The sequence below is a fragment of the Sminthopsis crassicaudata genome, chromosome 5 (assembly GCF_048593235.1).
Source record: "Sminthopsis crassicaudata isolate SCR6 chromosome 5, ASM4859323v1, whole genome shotgun sequence".
Classification (NCBI taxonomy): Eukaryota; Metazoa; Chordata; class Mammalia; order Dasyuromorphia; family Dasyuridae; genus Sminthopsis; species Sminthopsis crassicaudata.
In genome coordinates this window covers 289826771-289849186 of record NC_133621.1, presented here as the reverse complement: position 1 = coordinate 289849186, position 22416 = coordinate 289826771, and the positions used below count along the sequence as shown (strand labels likewise).

Genomic DNA, 22416 nt, shown 5'->3' with positions numbered 1-22416 from the left:
CATATTTCCATATTAAACACATTTGTGAAAGGCAAAAAAAGCAAGAAAGAATACAGTTAGTGGGGGAAAAATATTTTGATTTGCATTCAGACTCCAGAGTATCTTTCTGTGGATATGGATAACATTTTCCTTTGCGAGTCTTTTGTTCAAAGATACTTCCAGTAGACTTCTTTTGGCCAACCTGCCTCAGGTCTCTCCCCCCCATCAGAATCTCTGATCTCCTTCAATAATTTAGTTCAAAACCCACTTTCTATTGGAGTCCTCTCCCAGCCCCTCAACTGTCAATACTTTTTCCTTTAAGGTGAACTTCCATTCTTAAATTTATCTTGTTTCTAGTTTCCCCTAATTAAATCAGGCTATTATATCAAGGTGATGAAGATTGTGGGGAGAAGGTGCCCCCAAAGATTTATCAATGTCTAAATCCTGGCTGCCCATCTAACGATAACATCCAAATTAACTTAATGACTGTGTGTCTTGTATTTATCTATTATTTCCATATTACATACATATGTGTTTACATACAGAACACCTATTTATTTTATATTCATTTGAATATTTACATATGAAACTATTTATTTACTTATTTATATGTAAATAAATTCCAATTAATTACTGGAATAGAAGCTCCCTGAGGACAAGTCTTTCCTGTTTTGTTTTGTTTTGTTTTGTTTTGTTTTGTTTTGTTTTGTTTTGTTTTTGGTACACTCCAGCATATCATAGTACCTCCCACTTTTTAAGAGTTTAATAAATATTTGGTGATTGACTGATTAGTTGAAAGAAGACAGTATGTCTTGATGGAAAGCTAGCTAGATTCAAAATGAAAGGAGCAGGTTTTTAGCTTTCTACTGCTGCTTTCCATCCATTTAACCTTGGTTTAATTGATTGATTTTTTTCTCCTTTTTTTTAAGGAGCACATTTTGCAGGGTTAAGTGACTTGCCCAGGGTCACACACCCAGGAAATGTTAAGTGTCTGAGACCAGATTTGAACTCAGGTCCTCCTGAATTTAAGGCCAGTTCTCTATCCACTGCACCACCTAGCTGCCCCAATTGATTAATCTCTGTGAGCCTTATCTCAGTTTCCCTCTCTGTAAAATTGAGTGGGTTGGATTAGGTGACCCCTAAATGGATTAGACCTCTAAGGTTTAAGGTTCCTTCCAATACTTAATCTGTGATTCTGCAACCTAAACAAGTAGGCAAATACCCAAATGGGATAGATATGAACAAGTCAAGCAGCAAACCAAGAATGAACCAGGTCATAAAGTATTGCTTTCATAGCCTTAACAGGACAGTATTATTGAATGAATATATCAATAACAGATGCCATCATTATGGATCTTGGATCTTTTCTCCCCCATTTCATTAGTTTTTTTTTTTTTTTTCTGAGACAATTGAGGTTAAGTGACTTGCCCAGGGTCACACAGGAAATGTTAAGTGTCTGAGGCCAGATGTGAGGGCTGGTGCTCTAACCATTGCACCTAGCTACCCTCATTCCATTAGTTTTTAAAGTTATTGTATAACTCATGAGGAAGAATAACAATAACCCCCCCCCAAAAAAAAAACCCCAAAGAATATCAGATTTAGAAGGTATGTTAGAACAAAAAATTTTCTTATATTAATGTACTTATTAAGTATCGTATCAATCAAATTGCCAATGTAGAATTAGTTTTGTAGAGTTTGTAGAGTTAAAAAAGTAATAATAAAATTCATCCAAAAGCAAAAGATCAAGAATAGTAAGGGAATCAATTAAAAAAAATGTGAAGGAACATAGCTTAGCTGTACCAATTCTAAAGCAGCAATCATCAAAACAATCTCCTCCTTGCTAATTTAGAATGAACAGAAACAAATAAAACATCCAAATATGGTCTAACTATTAATATGCACAGAGCACAAAAGCACAATCATCTCTTTCCACTGTGGGCATTGTACCTTTCTTAAAACAGCCTCAGTTGGTCACTGTCACACTCATGTGAGAATTCATATTAAACTTGAGGGCCACTGAAACTCTTTGATTTTTGTCACATAAATTGCTGCCTCTCCTTCTTACACTTGTCAATTACTTTTCGTTTTGCCTATCAGGACCTGACATTTATTCCTATTACATGTCATCTTATCATACATAGCTCGTCATTCTAGCCTGTCAAGTCAATTTTGGGGCTCTATCAGTTAGTATATTCCCTTTCCCTCCTAGATTTGTGTCATCTAAAATCATATCAGCATGTCCTTACTGAAGTCATTGATAAAAATGTTGAATAGCACTGAGCCAGGAACAGATATCTGTGGCACTCCACTGGAGACTTCCTTTCAAGCCAATGCTAATTCATTAATGACTGATGACTTTTTGAGTCTGGTCACTCAATTGGCTATGAATAATCTTGTTTTCTGGATTAGAATTTGCATCTCTATATTTTATATACAAAGGGCATTTGCTTTAAAAAGAAAAAGTCCTGGAGTGCTTTGTGCAGTTAGGTGATGTAGTAGACAATCTACTATCAGGAAGAGCTGAGTTCAAAACCAGAATTAGGCATTGACCTGCCATGTGACCCTGGGCATCTCTTAACCTCTCTTTGCCTCAGTTTTCTCAAATGTAAAATAGAGATGAAGTTTCCTAGAATTGTCACGAGAATCAAATGAGATGATAATTGTAAAGTGCTTAGCACAATGCCTGACATATAGTAGATTATTAACAAACATTATCATTATATATATAAAACATTATATTGTTATTATTATTGTTAGGTCATGTGACTTTTCTAGCATTCTCCTAATTTACTAGATCCCAGATCTCAGGGTGACAAGCTTGGGTCGTGGCAGTTTTAGCTGGGCAATGATTAGCAAGGATTCATGACCATAAAAAATCTTGCTCTAGAAGCAAGTTATTGCCATTTTGTGATTTCTTTCTTTCTCTTTCTTTCTTTCTTTCTTTCTTTCTGTTCTTTCTTTCTTTCTTTCTTTCTTTCTTTCTTTCTTTCTTTCTTTCTTTCTTTCTTTCTTTCTCTTTCTTTCTTTCTTTCTTTCTTTCTTCTTTCTTTCTTTCTTTCTTTCTTTCTTTCTTTCTTTCTTTCTCTTCCTTCCTTTTCTTTCTTTCTTTCTTTCTTTCTTTCTTCTTTCTTTCTCTTTCTTTCTTTCTTTCTTGTCTTTCTTTCTTTCTTTCTTTCTTTCTTTCTTTCTTTCTTTCTTTCTTTCTTTCTTTCTTTCTTTCTTTCTTCCTTCTTCCTTCCTTCCTTCCTTCCTTCCTTCCTCCCTTCCTTCCTCCCTTCCTCCTCCCTCCCTCCCTCCCTCCCTCCCTCCCTCCCTCCCTTCCTTCCTTCCTTCCTTCCTTCCTTCCTTCCTTCCTTCCTTCCTTCCTTCCTTCCTTCCTTCCTTCCTTCCTTCCTTCCTTCCTTCCTTCCTTCCTTCCTTCCTCTTTCTTCTCTTCTCTCCTTCTTCTCTTTCTTCCTTCTCTTTCTTTCTTCTCTTTCTTTCTTTCTTTCTCTTTCTTTCTTTCTTTCTTTCTTTCTTTCTTTCTTCGTTCTTTCTTTCTCTTCTTTCTTTCTTTCTTTCTTTTTCTTTCTTCTCTTTCTTCTTTCTTTCTTTCTTTCTTTCTTTCTTTCTTCTTTCTTTCTTTCTTTCTTCTTTCTTTCTTTCTTTCTTTCTTTCTTTCTTTCTTTCTTTCTTTCTTTCTTTCTCTTTCTTTCTTTCTTCTTCTTTCCTTTCTTCTTCCTTCTTCCTTCCTTCCTTCCTTCCTTCTTCTTCCTTCTTCCTTCCTTCTCTTTCTTCCTTCTCTCCTTCCTTCTCTTTTCTTTCTTTCTTTCTTTCTTTCTTTCTTTCTTTCTTTCTTTCTTTCTTTCTTTTCTTTCTTCCTTCCTTCCTTCCTTCCTTCCTTCCTTCCTTCCTTTCTTCCTTCCTTCCTTCCTTCCTTCCTTCCTTCCTTCCTTCCTTCCTTCCTTCCTTCCTTCCTTCCTTCCTTCCTTCTCTTTCTTCCTTCTCTCCTTCCTTCTCTTTCTTCCTTCTCTTTCTTCCTTCTCTTTCTTTCTTTCTTTCTTTCTTTCTTTCTTTCTTTCTTTCTTTCTTTCTTTCTTTCTTTCTTTCTCTTTCTTTCTTTCTTTCTTTCTCTTTCTTTCTTTCTTTCTTTCTTTCTTTCTTTCTTTCTTTCTTTCTTTCTTTCTTTCTTTCTTTCTTTCTTTCTTTCTTTCTTCCTTTCTTCCTTCCTTCCTTCCTTCCTTCCTTCCTTCCTTCCTTCCTTCCTTCCTTCCTTCCTTCCTTCCTTCCTTCCTTCCTTCCTTCCTTCATTCCTTTTTGCTGAGGCAACTGGGGATTAAGTGACTTGCCCAGAGTCACATAGTTAGGAAGTATTAAGTTACTGAGGCAAAATTTGAACTCAGGTCCTCCTGACTTCAGGGCTAGCACTTGTGATATATTTCCTGGGGAGATCCAACTTCAAAGCTCAGGGGAGATACTTGGGCTTAGAAGGAAATTTAGGGATCATCCAGTCCAGTCTTTTCATTTTTACAGATGAGGAAATTGAGGTTCAGAGAGACTAAGTGACTTTATATCTGGTTACATAGACTGTGAATGTCAGAGCTGGGATTTGAACTAGATTTTAGGATCACTGTACCACAATGGCTCCTTCACCGGGGTTAATTCAATACATTCAAGTCAACAAATATTTATTAAGCACCTACTATGTATTGGTTTTGGACTGGCTGCTAAGGGGGAGACAAACTGTGGTGGAATCATTGCCCTGAATTTAGGGAGATGTTTCCACACTGGAAAATGATTAAATACATACATACATGATATGATTAAATGCATATAAACATGATATGATTATATATGCTGACAGCAGAGAGGCAGTCACAGTGTCTCGAATCAGCCTTGGAATAAGGAATAAGATCTAGCTTTAGGTCCTGACTTGAACACTCATTAAATGATCACAGTCAAATAACTTCATCTCTCAGACTATAAATTGCAGAGCAGGAGAATTTATTTATTAGGAGTTCCCTATGCTCAGAAAATCACCCATCAGGTGCAATGGGTGGAGCTCTGGACCTGGCCTCAGGAAAATGAATTTGAATCCTGCCCCAGAAACTTACTAATTGTATGACTTTCCATGAGACCATTTGGGATTTTCTTGGCAAAAATACTGGAGTAGTTTGTAATCCTAGAGGAGTGCCTCGGAAATTTTGTCTCCCCTAGTAGCAACAAATGAGGAAGCTGAAGCAAAAGGGTACATTTATTTGCCTAGGCCCATAGAGCTGGTAAGTATCTGGAACTGGATTTGAATTCATGTTTTCCTGACTCCTCTTGGTGATCCTTAGCTGTCCATATTTAAATGATAGGGTTTTTTATTTTAATTTTTTATTTTTGATGATGTAGCAGATTTCTGGAAGTGCAGAAGGAGTTAACGTGCATCCCATATAAACTTTCCAGTTCTGTGAAACAGAGATTTTTCAATTGAATTTTCCCTGAATTTCTTTGTGATAAACAATCTGTCTCTTTAATAAGCTATCTATACATTGCCCTTGGATTCTAATACAGCATCCCAATGGCTAAGCATCTGTTTCAATTACCTAAGGTGGACCACTAGATGGCACGAATGCTCTTTTCTAAGACTTAATGAGTATTTCCATGTTTGGAACATAGGATAAGCTGTGTCCCCTCTGCTGTCCATAGCATCTTCCTTTCAATGTGCTCTAGATGCAATGATGGTGATTAGTGTAAAGAAAACACAGCTCCCCTATTCCAAGTATCCCAAAGCCTTAACCCAACTGAGTTTGCATGGGATCATAGCTTTAGATGGAAGCTTAAGATGTACATTGTGAATAGAGCACCAGGTTTGGAGTTAGAAAGACCAGAGTTCAAATATGACCTCAAGCTATGTGATCCCAGGCAAATCACTTTACCCTGTTTACCTCAGTTTCCTCATCTGTAAAATAAGCTAGAGAAGGAAATGGTAAACTCTCCAGTATCTCTACCAAGAAAACCCCAAATGGGGTCTGATAGAGTCAGACATTATACAGTTAACCCATGTCATAGACTCAGAATCAGAGGTTTAAAATTGGGGGTTAAGGATAGAAAGGACATAAGAGACCATCTAGTCCAATTTTACAGATAAGGAAACAGAGGCATATTTCTTTAAGCAATTTGGTTTTTTAAAAATTTAAATTTTTAAAATTATTTTATTTCTAATTTAGGGAATAACATTTTTTTATTTCTAATTTAGGGAATAAAATAAGCATTTCTGTAACAATAAAAAGGCTGATTGCACATGAAGCTGCAAATCTATTATCCACACCTTGCTATGCCTTTCAAATATGCAAGTGTCATGCAAATTTTTTCCCCCTTTTTTTTCTTCGTTTATCTCCACTCTAGAAATGGCTACCATTAGACACAAATATATATGGAAAATTATCATATAATCATTAAAATATAATTTTGTATATAATCATAATTGCTTCAATGACATATTAGTCATGGTGATTATATGTATATATTGTATATGTAAATAATATAGTATGTAATATAAATAATATGTGTTAAACTGTTCTCTCTCTCTCTCTCTCTACATATATATATATACTTTTATTTATCAGTTGCAAATAACTTTATTTAAGCAATTTCTGAACATACATTTCTTACTTTTTAAACAAATAATCATTTCATACCTGTTTGACCTTTGATAAGTCATTTTACTAATCTGGGTTTTAATTTCCTTCACTATAAAACAAGGGAGTTGAATTAGAAGTCCTCCAAGATCCTTGGATTTCAGTTTTCTCCTCTGTAAAAAGAGGAGGTTGAACCAGTGGCCTCCAACCTTGGTTCTTCCAGCTCCACAGCTTGAATCCACTGTGTCAGGACTGTCTCTCTGAGTATTAGTTTCCTCTGCTGTAAGATAAAAGAGATTAAATTTTGTTTCTTCCATGGTCTCTTCCAGCTCTGAAGCTATCTAGCATCCTAATGCTGCTTTCTTTATGCCTTTTTAATAGCAACAATAATTGAAACAGACTTTTATAAGATTTTAAATGCTTATGTACATAAATATATGTAATCTCATATAACCTCATAAATTTCCAAGTGCTATAGATATTAGTATTCTCATTTAATAGATGAGGAGACTAAAGCTTTAAAAGATTGTCCCTTGCCCATAGTCCCACAACTAAGAAGTATCAAAGGTAGGATTTGACCTGGGTCTTTCAATCCAATGATTTCGGCACTATGGAAGGACAGAATAGTCAATCGATAGTTATCTGTATCTAAGTTATACTTTAGCAGATTTAATCCCGGACTGAAAACTTTTTGTTACTCTTTATATATTTTGGGCCTTTTCTTTGAACACAGATAGTATATATATATATATATATATATATATATATATATATATATATATATAGGCAGTTAGGTAGATAGTAATATCCACCTATAATAGATATATAGTATATATGTGGATATAGTAGTAGATAAAGTATCTAGCATGAAATCAGGAATACTTATCTTCATGAGTTCAAATCTGTTTAGACATTTACTATGTTACTCTAGGCAAGACACTTAACCTTATTGACCTCAGTTCCTCATTTGTAAAATGGGCTGAAGAAACTAATGGCAAACTACTGCAATATCTTTGCCAAGAGAACCTCTGAATGGGGAACAAAGTGTCAGTGATGACTGAAAATGACTGAATGAAGCACATTGGACATTTAAAACTTGGTTAAGTTAATTATCCTTCCTGGGCCTCAGTTCCTTCCATTATAAAAGTAAAGGGCTAAACTAGATGGTTTATTCCTTCCAGGTCTGATAGTCTATCATTCCACTTTATAAATAAGAGTTAAATCTTTACTCTGCTTATGTGTGGTCTTGGGCAAGTCACTTTTGCTCATTTGCCTCAGTTTCCTCTTCTGTAAAATTAATGGATCGGCCTAGATGGCCTCTCATGTTTTCAGCCTTGTTAATTTATGCTGCTTCCACTCTTCATGAGTTCAAATTTGTCTTTAGACATTTACTGACTATGTGACTCTGGGCAAGTCACTTAACCTTGTTTGCCTTAGTTCCTCATTTGTAAAATGGGCTGAAGAAACTAATGGCAAACTACTCTACTGGCATTTATTCTGGACCAACATGGAAAATTATAGTAGATTAGAGAAATCAGGGAGAACTTCATGGATAAAGTAGAAACTGATGTGAATCTTGAAAATCATAAGTGGAATAGAGAGATCAAGAAAGACTTCATGTAAGATCCGATGTGGATCCACGGAATTTAGAAAATGAGAGAGTAGTCCAAGGATTATGACTTTGATGTTGGCCTCTGAGGCCTTCTTGTTTAACGTTTTCATTTTTCTTCCTCCCTCCTTTCCTCCCTCCTTCCCTTCCTTCCTTCCTTCCTTCCTTCCTTCCTTCCTTCCTTCCTTCCTTCCTTCCTTCCTTCCTTCCTTCCTTCCTTCCTTCCTTCCTTCCTTCCTTCCTTCCTTCCTTTTTTCATTTTATGGAAGAGCAAGCTGAGGACAAGTATAGTAAGATAACTTGTAAATAGAAAGTACTGTCAGGAGGATTTGAACACTGGTTCTCTGATTGCAAAGGCAGTCATCTTTGAAGGTAAACATTTGGGTTTGAATGGGTGTTGAAAAAGAAAAAAGGAAAGGGAGATCATTAAAGGGAACCAATGGTAAGATGTACTGATGGAAAGGGAAACCTTTTGTTAAGGTATAGTGAGGAAATGAGGCTTCATAGATAGATTGACTCGTTCTAAATTTAGCTTTATAAGTCCCTAACTTTGCCATTTATAAGCTATATGACCAACTGGGCCTCTGTTTCATTTGTAAAACGAGAAAATTTAATTCTATTGGAAAAATACAGGATTCTATCAGTGAGAAGAGGCATTGTGATATAGTAAGAAGAATGCTGAACATGAAGCCAGGAAAGACTGAATTCAAATTCTGCCTTAGATAATGGCTATGTGATTTCAGAGAAGTCACTTAACTTCTTTGCTCCTCAGTTTCCTCTTCTATAAAATGAGGGAGTTGGCTCAATGATCTCTAAAATCTTATTCTTTTCTAAATCAATGATTCTTTGGGTATTCCTAACATTAACCAAGATGGTAATGACTCCTCCTTTCTCTTTTAGTTGCTACGGTTTCCAAATTCATCTCCCCATGGCCAGACTCCTTTCTGGTCAGGCTCTTTTCTGCACTTAGCTAGGGTGGTTCTTGGATGACAAGAGGTATGGCCTATTTCTAGTGTGATACTGAAAAGCCTTTCCAGTTTATAATTAGTTTTCCATAGGAATATTTCCCAAGAGCCCAGGGTTGCATCATGCTATGATTAAGCATCAAGAGTGAAACATTAGTAGGAGAATTTTAATATTAAATTAAGAAAAACTTACTAAGTAAGGGGCAACTGTTTAAAAAAAAGAAGTTTTGATATGCTTTCGAGAATACCCTTGCACATTTTTGTAGTGTTCATGGATAGGGGTTATCATTATCTTTGCTTTCATGAATGATTGACACGAAAAGGTTTCCAAACTCTTTTGGCCCTGCCTTAGATACTAAAGCCTGGAAGCTGGATTAAAATAAATATTTTCCTTTCTATGTTGCAGTGCCATGGTTCCCAAGAACAATCCAAGAACTTGATAGATTTGCCAACCAAATTCTCAGCTATGGGGCTGAACTGGATGCAGATCACCCAGTAAGTTGAACACCTCCTAAGTTGGGAACTTCCTTCCCTTTCTCCTTCCTTCTTTCTTTCCATTCTTCTCCTTCTCCCTCCATCTCTTCCTTCCTTCCTTCCTTCCTTCCTTCCTTCCTTCCTTCCTTCCTTCCTTCCTTCCTTCCTTCCTTCCTTCCTTCCTTCCTTCCTTCCTTCCTCCTGTCTCTCCTCACTCCCTTCTTCTCTCTCTCCCTCTCTCTCCTTCTTTTTTCTTTCTTTCTTTCTCTTCCTTTCTTCCTTCCTTCCTTCCTTTCTCCCTCCTGTCTCTCCTCCCTCCCTCCCTTCTTCTCTCTCTCCCTCTCTCTCCTTTTTCTTTCTTTCTTTCTTTGCCTTTCTTTCTTCCTTCCTTCCTTTCTCCCTCCTGTCTCTCCTCCCTCCCTCCCTTCTTCTCTCTCCCTCTCTCTCTTTCTTTTTTCTTTCTTTCTTTCCCTTCCTTCCTTCCTTCCTTCCTTCCTTCCTTCCTTCCTTCCTTCCTTCCTTCCTTCCTTCCTTCCTTCCTTCCTTCCTTCCTTCCTTCCTTCTTTCCTTCCTTCTTTCCTTTCTTCTTTCCTTCCTTCCTTCCTCCCTCCTTCCCTCCCTCCCCCTTTCTCTTTTTCTTTCCCCCTCTCCCTTTCTCTCTTTCTCTTTTTCTTTCCCCGTCTCTCCCTTTCTCTCTTTCTTTCTTTCTCTCTTTCTTTCTTTCTTTCTTTCTTTCTTTCTTTCTTTCTTTCTTTCTTTCTTTCTTTCTTTCTTTCTTTCTTCCTTCCTTCCTTCCTTCCTTCCTTCCTTCCTTCCTTCCTTCCTTCCTTCCTTCCTTCCTTCCTTCCTTCTTTCTTTCTTTCTTTCTTTCTTTCTTTCTTTCTTTCTTTCTTTCTTTCTTTCTTTCTTTCTTTCTTTCTTTCTTTCTTTCTTTCTTTCTTTCTTTCTTTCTTTCTTTCTTTCTTTCTTTCTTTCTTTCTTTCTTTCCTTCCTTTTTCTTTCCTTATTTATTCTTTCTTTCTTTCATTTGTCCCTCCCTACCTTTCTTTCTTCTTTCCAGACTTCATCTCCTTGTGATTCTCTTTCTTCATTTGTAAAATGAGAGGGTTCAGCTTTCCATCACTACCAAATGTTTTTCTTTTGAAAGGACTCCGATTACAAAAGTATTATTAAATGAATCAAATGAGTGCTTGGGGAGATGGGTATCATCAAAAAGAAAAAAAGAGTTAAAGGACTCTCTGGCAACTTCATGTATTTTCCTCTTAAAGGAGAACAACTCCCAAAGGCCTAGGTTCAAATCCTGATTTAATCAATGCTACTTATAAAACTCTTTACCTCTTTGGACCTCATTTTTCTCACCTATAAAGTGAAGGGATTGGACTCTATGACTCTAAGATTCCATACCAATAGAAATCTATAGTTCAACAAAATCTTGAAACTCATATAGGTCCCTAAGAGAAGAAATTTCCTCCTTCCTCCAAGGATCAGAGAGTTGTCTTGACTATTTCGAGACTTGGTGGTGGTGGTGGTGTGTGTGTGTGTGTGTGTGTGTGTGTGTGTGTGTGTGTGTGTGTGTTGGTTTATATGCGTCATCTCTCTTGCAAATATACTGTTAACATATTTGCTGATAAATCTGTGAGTAGAGGGAATTATTTCAGAATATTAGAGTTGGAAAAAGATCTCAGAGGTAAATCAACCAGCCACTTAGCATTTAATCCTTCAATATGTGCCAGGAACTGTAGGGATGAATAAAGAAAATAATAATCAATTGAGAAGCTTTTATTTTATTGAGGGAGACAACAGGCACAAATGTAAACATATACAAAATAAATACCAGGTAGTTTTTGGGGAAAGGGTATTAGCTGTTGGGGGAAAACAAAGAAAGATTTCATATGGAACAGGATTTTTTAATCAGGGATCCATAGTCTACAGAGAAATATCAAAAGACCTATGAATTTGGATAGGAGAAATAACTACTTTATTTTTACTTACTTCTAATAACTACTTTATTTTTATTTATTTCTAAGTGAAATTTTGGGCAGTTAGGTGGCGCTACAGTGGATAGAGTGCTGGGCCTAGAATCAGAAAGACTCAGATAAGTTCAATTCTGGCCTCAGCCACTTAACTAACTGTGACTCTGGATAAATACTTAACCCTCAGTTTCCTTATCTGTAAAATTAGCTGGAGAAAGTAATGACAAACCATTCCAGTATTTTTGCCAAGAAAAACCAAATGGGGGAAGCTATGTGCTTCAGTGGATAGAAGACCTGCCCTGAAGTCAGGAGGACCTGAGTTCAAATGTGACTTGAGACACTTAACACTTCCTGGCTGTTTGACCCTGGGCAAGTCACTTAACCCCAATTGCCTCAGAAAAAAAAAAAAAAAAGAAAACCCCAAATGGGATCACAAAGAGTCGCATATGACTTAAATAACTCAACAACAAACTGAAATTTAATACTGCCTTCTTATTTAAAAGCATTTTTTTTCTAAGAAAGATGTCCATCCATTTCACTTTGGTTGCCCATGGCACAAAAAATTGGTTCAGGACCTTTTTTGTAGAAAGTAGGACTTGAGTTAAGTTTTATGTTTGTTTTCCTTCTTTTGTTTTCAAATTGTTTAAAACACTAACCTAAGACCTCCTTTGTTCTGACTGCTTCCAGATTCCTTAACATTTACTTAAGCAAGCAAGGGATCATGTTTCTTTCATGCGACAGAGTGAAACAACTTGGAGGATAAATATGACTGAAAATGAGTCTAGAAACTGAATTTTTTCAATTATAGTCAGTGTCTGATGATGAACCCCCAAATGAGGTTTTAGCTCAATGAATGCATGGAACCCTCCAGTATAGCTTTCCTAGGATGCCTTATCTTCGGACAAATTGCAAATAAAAACTCAGAATATTGTATGGATCAGTTTTGGTGCAGTAACAGACAAGGGGCATGTTAGTCAACAAGCATTTATTATGCACCTGCTGTATACCTGGGTTAAGCACTAAGGATACAAAGAAAGGTAAAAGATCTGTGTTCTCAAGGAACTCAGTCTAATAGTAGAGATAACATGCAAACAACTATATAAAAATAAGACAAGAAATTGGGGTACTAAACAGAGGGAAAGTTTAGACTAAAAAGGACGGGGAAAGGCATTTTGCAGAAGGTGAGACAATAACAGAGACTTAAAAAAGAAGCCAGAGAAGCCAGGAGAAAAGAAGGAGAGCACTCGACACAGGGGACAATGCAAATGCTGGCAGTTGGGAGTTTGAGCTATAGCAAGGTCAGCGTGCCTTGATCCTAAGTACTTTAGGATTCAGTGGCCAAAGGGAAAGTTGGTGCTACTTGAATTCTCCTAGAAGAATAAAAGGAGTGAAGGTTTGCCAGTTACTGGACATCATGGGCACTTTTTAGCCAAATCACCCATCACTCTTTAGACTGGGTGAACCTCTTGATGGAGAAGGAAGCTGAGCCTTGCCTTGATTAGATTATCTTTGATAGATCAATCAATAAACATATATTACACACCCACTATGTGCTAGATTTAGAAGGGACCTTGAAGTTTTGTTATTCCAGTTCCTCCCTTCATGAGGAAAAATGTGGCCCAGACAGAGGAAGGAACTTCCTTGTCCAAATTCATTCAGAGTTAATGCTCCATTCAGTTTTATGTAGATTCTACCCTCTCTCAGTTTCTTCACATGTCAGAACGAGAAGCTTAAAGATTCATGAAGGAGTAAGATCCAATGATCTTGTCTTCAACTGAACTATATGATTGATCTGAACCCCAACTCTTACCTGGGTTACACTTTTGCTTCTGCTTCCCAGCTTCCCTAAATATCTCATTTCCCCCCCCCCCCATATTCTCCTCCTCTCTAATATCCTTCTTCACTTGTTGTGGCAGGGGTAGGAGGGATTTGAAGAATTTTCAAGGACCCCTAGTCCATATTTTCTTCTGGTAACTTTCATGTTAGCCAGGGTACAGATATAGTCAGATGCAAATCTGGTTGGTCTTTCTTTAAAAAAAAAATCCAATCAGCATCTCTGACTTCCCTGGCCTCTAAGGACCATGAATATTTTATTGTAAAAAATAAAATTTATCAGGTACACTGATTCCCCTCACAAAGAGTAGGCAGCAGGCTCGTGGTGTTCCTGTGATTTAAGTTAAACTCGGGGAATGCAGTCCAAGTACAAAGCAAACTCTCTTGGGTATTTCTCAGTATCCTCAAAGCCCCTTCTTATGAGAGCATGTGGTCCCAGCTATAATGTGTGAGATGGGAAAAAAAACCCTAGTCCGGGAAGCAGGAGTGTTCTTTCCAAAAGGACCCCCTGTTCCAAGATCTCTGTTGTGCTGAATATGATCTCTCTTCCCATCCTGACCCCTGAGTGTTGGCAGCTGGAGCTGGAAGATGACTTATATTTCATATTGGGACCTCTAGCCCACTCACTTGGAGAAGGGATTGTTCTCTGCATGAAGGGTAAAGGGCTCTCCCGGCCTTCCCCCCGGCTCCTGACCCAGTGTGAGAAATGAAACAGTAAGAGAACAGAATGATTCTCTCTTTGCCAAGTCTTGTTCTAGATGTCAGGGGCTTAGGCTTGGGGATCTGTAGGGAAGCTTAGATAGGCTTTAGCTCAGACCTTTACAGATGGGGAAACTGAGACTCAGAGATGTTGAGTGATTAAGTACAAGAAGAAGGATCTGACTTCATCCCCTGACACCTAATTCAGCCTTCTTCCCACTATACCACAGACTCTAAGATCCGAACCAGAAGACATTTTGGGGGTTATCTCATCCACTGTTATCTGCATGTGATATACCTTCTCCCATACTTCCATTGGGTCTTTACTCAAAGATACTTGGTAATGGGGAAGCATCTACTGAGGGGGCATATTCCATCTTTGGAGAACTGTCCATCATCAAGTCCAAATTGGATTATTTGCAAAGTCCATCCTCAAAGTAGATTGTGAGATAGAGGGAAGGACTTGGAATCAGGAAGTCCTCAGTTTGAATCCTGCCCCAGACATCTAGTAGCTACATGATCCTGAATCAGTCACTTAACTTTTCTGTGTTTCAGCTTTCTCATATTTAAAAGGGAGGATATTAATAATACCTACCTCTCAGAGGACCACAATGAGTTTACATACAAAAAGTGCTTTGTAAACCTTAAAGTCTATATAAATGCTAGCTACAGTGTATCTTGTTCCATACTCTGGGGCCAAGCAGAAAAAAAATTGTTTTATCTTTTTTATGGCAGCCTTTTGAATTCTAGAAAAGAGTCCTTTTTAGCTTCTTCGAAGAGGTTATTTCCTTTCCCTCTTTGTCCTTCCCCATCTCTAGTTTTCTCTTCTCTTGGCTAAAAATCCCCAGTTCTTTCCTCTATTCCTCACCACTTGAAGACCCTTCACGATCCTGATTGCTTTCCTTTGGACAATCTTTGCTCAGATCTGAACACAAAACCGGGTTAGGTATCTCCTTTATTCATGATATCACACTTCACTTAAATGAGTTTATTTTGGGGAGGAGGAGAGGAGGATTCCTTATCCCATTGTGGTTCCATTAAAATCTTCTATTTTCTCTATGATTCCCTGAAATGGTAAAGCTGAGCTTTCCCTACACAGTCAATTTGAATTCCTTTTATCAATCAACCAACAAACATTTATTATAATCTACTATTTCAAGTCATAATCTTATAGTAATAATTCTATGGATTAAAAAATGGTAGTGAAGGAAAAATAGATTTCACATACACACACACACACACACACACACTCTTAAAGTAAAATAGGCACCCTCATATTCTTAACAATCATGGAGCTTTCAAGCACTTTATGGAAATTTTATAAGCTTGAAATATGGTTTGCATTTTTTGCTTACATTATCTCATTTGAGCTTCCCAATGATACTGGGAGAAAGGTACTACAGGGACTATTGTTCCCATTTTACAGATGAGTATTGATGTGATTTAGAAAGTTGATGACTTACAGGAGGCCTTATAGCTTCTAAGAATAGGAAGTGAGATTTGAATCCAAACTTTCCTAATTCGTTATCTAACTCCATCTATTACACCAGAGGAGTCAAACACAAAATCCAGCAGGGTCTCCGACCCTGAACCAGATTAAAGCCTAATTGAGAAATATTATAAAACAAACAACACATAATGAATGAAATATAAATAAAATATAAAATGTGATAAGTATAATAATAAAAATAGATATTATTACTCTTTAACAATAGGCCCTGTATTTGTGTTTTTGTGTATTTGTGGTTTAGTGGGCCCCTATTTCTATTTGTCTTTGACACCATAGCCCTGATTCTCTTAAGTTTTGGATCCCTAAAAATTTGACCACCATACATGTCATCCAGAGGAGGCCCCTAATTCTTAGATGTAATTCTAGCACCAAATCATCAAAATTATAAAAACAATGAAATAGTATTTTTTTCCTGGATTAAATGTCACTTCTGGTCATTGCTGGGCATTTAATTGTTCTGAACTAAGCAGAGCTGGCTAGTTCATTTGGGTGATGGGATCCTTGGTCTTGCCACATTAATTTGGTGAGTTAACAAATAAGAGTTGGGTACGAGGTAACCAGGAGTCAGGAAGACTCATATCCTTGAATCCAAATATGAGTCTGGCAGGCACTTACTAGCTGTGTGACCTTGGGCAAGTCACTTAATCCTGTTTGCCTCAGTTTCCTCATCTGTAAAATGAGCCAAGGAGGGACATGGCAAATCAATCATTCCACTGTTTCTGCCAAGAAAATCCCAAGTGGAGTTGTGAAGAGTTGGATGTGACTGCATAATAACAATGACTATCTATTTCCACCTAACAGGACAGAAAGAATTATTTTCCGCCACTACACCATTTTCCTTATTTTAAAGGCAGGACTGGAAATGTTTGATTGGTTGTCCAGTTTCTTCTGTAATGAAACTTTTGGAACTGTTTGCAATATTGATGGGAAAAAACCTTTAGTGGGATGTATATGTGTATGCATGTGTATGCGAATGTGTGTGTATGTGCATGTGTGTATTTAAATTATGTTGCATCTTACTGCAGTATGCCTGTTTCTTCCCTCCCTGCTCTTCCCCAACAATTTATTTTCCTGTCAAAATAAACTGAGTTCCATGCTGTGCAGTCCAAATTGCTGCTATTAGTTTAATTGAGATGGAGCAATTATAAATAAATCCCATGCAGTGCCTGCTGAAATTGCCGCTATTAGTTTAAATGGGGACAGGGTGATTAGTCATTCACCAAGTACAGCTAACTCCCTTCTTATTGCAGCCCCTGTGGGTGATAGAAGACCTGGAGTCCCACAGAGCCATAATAATTATCCTGCTGACCAAAGGAAAGGGAAAATCAGGCCTAGAGAGGAAATTAAATGGGGATGTGAGAGCTGGTTTCAAGGATCTGAAGTGCTGTTACAGGGAAGAAACCTGCTGGTTTGGGACCCCAAAGGCCCAACTAGGAACAAACGAAACCACTGTGTAGACTTTGTGAAAACCTTCCCAACAATTAGGACTGTCCCAAAGTGGAATGGGTTGACTCTGGAGCTATGGGTTCCCAGCAAAGGTTAGCTGGCCACCCTTTTGGGTGCTGCTATAAAGGGGATCCTTGGTCATCACAGTTGGACTTAATCGTCAGTGACATTACTCCCAATTCTAGGATGCTATACTAGTCTCGGATTTGTCATCCTCATTTAATTAGTCCCACAATAGCATAGAACAAAATGACCATAGTCAGGTGAGAAGGGGAAAAAAAAGGACAAGCCTACTTTTTGTTCACTCGTATTCATCTCTGAAATAATCAATCAATGATCATAGAATTTATAACTGGAAGAGAACTCTCAGACCATCCAACTTTTATTTCATTTTATTTTTATTTTAAAGGCAGAGCTTGCGAGTTCAGTTTCTTCTGTAATGAAACTCTTGAAAATGTTTGCAATACGTACAAGGAAAAATCTTTAGTTTGTGTGTGTGTGTGTGTGTGTGTGTACATTTATTGAGAGAGACAACAGGCACATATATAAATATATTCAAAATAAATACCAAGTAGTTTTGGGAGAGCTCACTAGTTTTCTTCTTTCATAGATGAGGAAACTGAGATCAAGGGTGATGAAGTCATTTACCTGGGATCATGTGGGCAATGAGTGACAGAGAGGGAATTTGAACCCATCCTTTGACTATAAATCCATTATAATCTTTTCATTGCATGGTGCTATATTAATGTGCAATAAAAATAGGGAGGGAAGGGGAAGGAAAAAGGAAGATGGGAGGAAAGGGAAGGGGAAGGGGAAGAAAAGGGAGGAAAAAATGGAAAGAGGAGGGAAAAGGAATGTTATCAAGATGCCCATGTAGGTTTGCCAGGAAAACCCTCCCAACAATTAGAAATGGAATTGGGGGACTCAGGAGGTGGTGGGTTCTTAGTAAAGGTTAAGTGTTCACATCTAAAGGAAAGGAAAGGAAGAGAAGGTTATCAGAATCAAGGATATTAAACTTTCACTTTACTGAAGTTCCCAAATTCAACTGTTCTTGTAAAGACTGCACTTCATCCTCAAATCAATCTGATGGAATTCTCAGGTCAGTGCTTCAGAGTCATGGAATTCTGGGATAGGAAAAGACTTTAGGAGATCATCAAATCCAAAGATGCTCATTTTACAGAAGAAGGAACTGAAGGCCAATCATTGATTTTGCTGAGGACATTGAGTTAAATGAGGAGCAGAACTGAGGATGGAACTCAGGTCCAATATATCATAATTGTCAAAGAACAGAGATGGGGAGGAAGTATGGTTGTATGGTTAAAAAAAAGAACATAGAGGATTCTAGATTCAAATCCCACCTCAGATACCTACTGAGATGTGTGACTTTGTGCCTCAATTTCTTTGTCTGTAAAATGAGGGGTTGGACCAGATGGACTGAGGTCCCCTTGGGTTCTAGGTCTATAATTTGATTAGCTCTTTGGAACTCAATTTCTTTCATTTTAAAAATGAGCGGGTTAAACTAGATAAATTCTAAGGTCCCATACCTCTAAAAGTATGATCCTGCCATCTCTTTGGGCCTCAGTTTTCCTCTTTATAGTATAAGACAGCCCTAAATCTACAATCTTATGAACTTGTTCCAAGGGGTCATTCAATGTGTGTGTGTGTGTGTGTGTGTGTGTGTGTGTGTGTGTGTGTGTGTGTGTGTGTGTGTTAGAAGGAGAAGGTGCTTCCAAAAGTTGAAAAACATCTCCTGGAACATCAAACCATCCACTAAGTCACAAGAGGCCTCTCCAAGGGGGTCCTGCTGGAACAAATAATTTCAAAGCCTCCCCCTTCTGGGACATTTGGTTCTTTCTGCATTGTGTGAAGTTTCCTGATAGTCCAAGGTGCAGTCTGTCTGTTTCTTTGTGGGACCATAACTTCTAAAATGAAAATAATATTTAACTACAAAGCTGGTTGTTCTGTCCTTAAATAACCTCAGCTTTCTGAAGCAAGAAGCATCCAAGGGAGTCCTTCCCCGAGAACAGGCAGGCACTTTAAAGATATCATTATCCATCAAGTTTATTGATTCAGTCTTCTATGTGTCAGGAATTGGATAAGTGATGCTCTTGGATGAGATGGTACAACCTAAGATAAATTTCTAGTGTGGAAATCATCTAGCCCAATTCCCTCATTTAACAAAGGAGTCACTTGCCCAAGGGTTATATGATAAGAGCAGGATTCGTATTCAGGATTTATGACTACAGATTGAATTCTCCTTCCCTGGATGTATCATGATGGCAGAATTGCCATATTAAAGTCCCAGGTCTTATCTAGGGCAAAACTTTTAAGGAGAAAGGACATCAGAGACATCCTGGTTAGTCTTTATCATAAATTCCCTGTGGAACATCGCCAGGAAGTGGTCATCCAATCTTTCTTTGAAGGAATTTCAATGAGGAATCTCCAATGACAAGTGACTATGTATACACAGTTTTGATCTTTGGGTTTTATGAACCCAAATATGCCGCTTTACAACTTACATCGATTATATCTGTCGAAAAGCATTTATTAAGTACCTACTATGTACCAGAACTAACACTAGGCATGGAAAGAAAGGCAAAAGATAGTTCTTGTTCTAAAGAAACTCAGAATCTAATGAATGAGACAGCATATAAAAATGTTGTGGAAAGGATAAATTGGACATAGTCAATAGAGGGAAGGTGCTAGTATTAAGAATGATCAGAAAAGGTTTCTTGCAGAAGATCAGACTTTGACTAAGGCTAAAGGGAAGTCAGAAAGCAGAGGTGAGGGAGGAAGGAGTTCCAGCCAAGGTGGGCAGTCATTGAGAATATCCTGAGTTAGAGATGGAGGGTAGTGTACAAAGTAGAGCAAGGACACCCAAGTCATTCCTTCATAGATTATGTGGGGGTTTGGGGGAAGTTTGGTGGAAGAAGGCCAGAAAGTCAGAGGGGGCCAGGTTATGAAAGACTGCAAGCTGGGTAGGATTTTTATATTTGATTCTCAAAGTAATAGGAAGCTATTAGAGTTCATTGAATGGGAGAGTATAACATGGGGTAGACCTAGGCTTTAGGAAGATTACTTTGGTGGTTGAAGGGAGAATGGAGTGGAGTGGGAAGAAGCTTAAGGCAGCCAGCCCTCCAGCAGCTGTTATAATAATTCAGGTGGAAGGTACTGAGGGACTCCTCTCTCTCTCTCTCTCTCTCTCTCTCTCTCTCTCTCTCTCTCTCTCTCTCTCTCTCTCTCTCTCTTCTCTCTCTCTCTCTCTCTCTCTCTCTCTCTCTCTCTCTCTCTCTTTCTCTCCCTCTCTCTCTGTCTCTCTCTGTCTCTATGTCTCTATCTCTGTCTCTCCTTCTTCTTCTCTGTCTCTGTCTTTCTCTTTCTGTGTGTCTCTCTCTCCCTCTCTTTTCTCTCTGTCTCTCTGCCTCAGCCTCTTTGTCTCTGTGTCTGTCTGTCTCTCTCTGTTTCTCCCTATCTCTGCTTTGTCTCTTTCTGTCTCTCCCTCCCTCCCTCCCTTCCCCTCTCTCTCTATTTCTATTTTCCTTTCTCTGTCTCTCTCTTCCTCTCTCTTTCTCTCTGTCTTTGCCTTTCTGTCTCTGTGTCTTTGTCTCTGTCTCCCCTGTCTCTGTCTCTCCTTTCCTTCTTCCCTCTCTCTCTATCTGCTTATTTCTATTTCTATCTCTTTTTCTGTTGCTCTTTCTGTGATTCTGTCTATCTTTCTCTCTCTCTGTCTCTCTGTCTCTGTCTCTGTCTCTGTCTCTCTCTCTCTCTCTCTCTCTCTCTCTCTCTCTCTCTCTCTCTCTCTCTCTCTCTCTCTGTCTCTCTGCCTCTGCCTCTCTACCTCTGCCTCTCTGTCTCTGCCTCTCTGTCCCTGTGTCTCTCTGCTATTTGCCACTTCATCATACTATTTCTTCCCAAGTGTTTCTGAGAAATATAGAATCAGGGGACCTGGGTTCTAATCTAAGCTCTGCAACCCACTCCCTGTGTGGGCAAGCCCCTTTCTCTCTTGGCCTCACTTTAACTCACTGGGTTAAAATAGGAGGCTTTTGAGAGTTTTTGAAATTCTAGAACTACAATCCCATAATCCTAAACACGATGCTTTTTCCCTTAGGGTTTTAAAGATCCTGTGTACCGGGCCAGAAGGAAACAATTTGCAATTTGCTGACATCGCCTACAACTACAGACAGTAAGTGTCCCTCACCTCCCAGCTGGTCAAGAAAGGCGAGCAAACTCCAAAGGCTCTGCTCCCCCATCTCTAATTTTCCTAGATTGAGAAAGGATTGCCTAGAGACTGTATCTTTTCCTTTTTTTTTTCTGTGTGGGTGTCCAAACCCTTGGCTACCAGCATTTATCAAAAAATTGCTGGGAGACCAAAAGAAATTGCCCCCAGCGCTATTGAGCCTGCTCTCCCTCCTCTCGGCTTTGTTGGCTAATTGCAGAAGCTTGTCATCTATAACTACAAAAGGCTCTTGCCTGAATCAGTCCCCTCTGGTCTCCCCTACATCATTCAATGGGGAAGACCAAACAGTGGAGAGCATCATTTGCATGAAAGAGGGGTCTCTATTCTGAAGAATGAATCCCTTGTGGTCCCCGGGGGAAAGTGGACTTTCATCCATCTAACCCAGATGCCCTGAACGATTTTAGGGTAGAATTTGTTTTGGGGCAAGTGGAGGGGAAGGGAGAGAAGCTTCCCTGCCTTCTGTGATCATTCCAGCTAAAAGAAAATGGAGAGAAAGAAAAACTTTGGAGCTTGGTGATTCGGTTGTGGGTAGTCACAGGATTACAGATTTAAATTTAAAAGAAAATTTAGAGGTCATCAAATCTCCCCCCCCCCCAATTTTTATAGATGAGAAACTAAGACACAGGGTCATATAGCCAATCTGAGCATGGATTTGGGCTCATCTTCCTGACTTCAAATCCCCCTATCTACCTGATCTAGGAATTATCTACTAGGATAATAGTTCATAGACTGGAAGGATGTCAGAAGTCAACCCCCTCATTACAGTCTAGGAAACTGAGGCTCAATTCTTGGATATGCCGCCTACTTACCTGATCTAGGAATTATCTACTAGGATAGTCATTTTAGGACTGGAAGAGATGGCAGAAGTCAACTCCCTCATTTAAGTCTAGGAAACTGAGGCCCAAGAATGCTAAATGACTTTTTGAAGATCATAAAGGCAGTAAATAAAAGGGGAGATTTGAATCTAGAATCTTAGAGTCTGTATCCACTCTACCACATTGTCTCGAAATCCTCTCCTCTAAGGTGGGCCTTGAGGATGCAAGGAGACAGTCTCCTCGCAAGGAGTTACATTCTTCTGGGAAGATG

The 22416-nt window shown here is 38.5% G+C and overlaps 1 protein-coding gene across 1 annotated transcript in view; it reads left to right on the top strand.

Moving 5' to 3' along the window:
* Positions 1 to 22416, top strand: part of PAH (phenylalanine hydroxylase) — a 71318-nt gene that overhangs the window by 25015 nt on the left and 23887 nt on the right. The window contains 3 exon segments of the mRNA XM_074271412.1: positions 9565 to 9653; positions 21202 to 21243; positions 21245 to 21276. Of these exon segments, the coding sequence (XP_074127513.1) occupies positions 9565 to 9653; positions 21202 to 21243; positions 21245 to 21276 (163 nt within the window).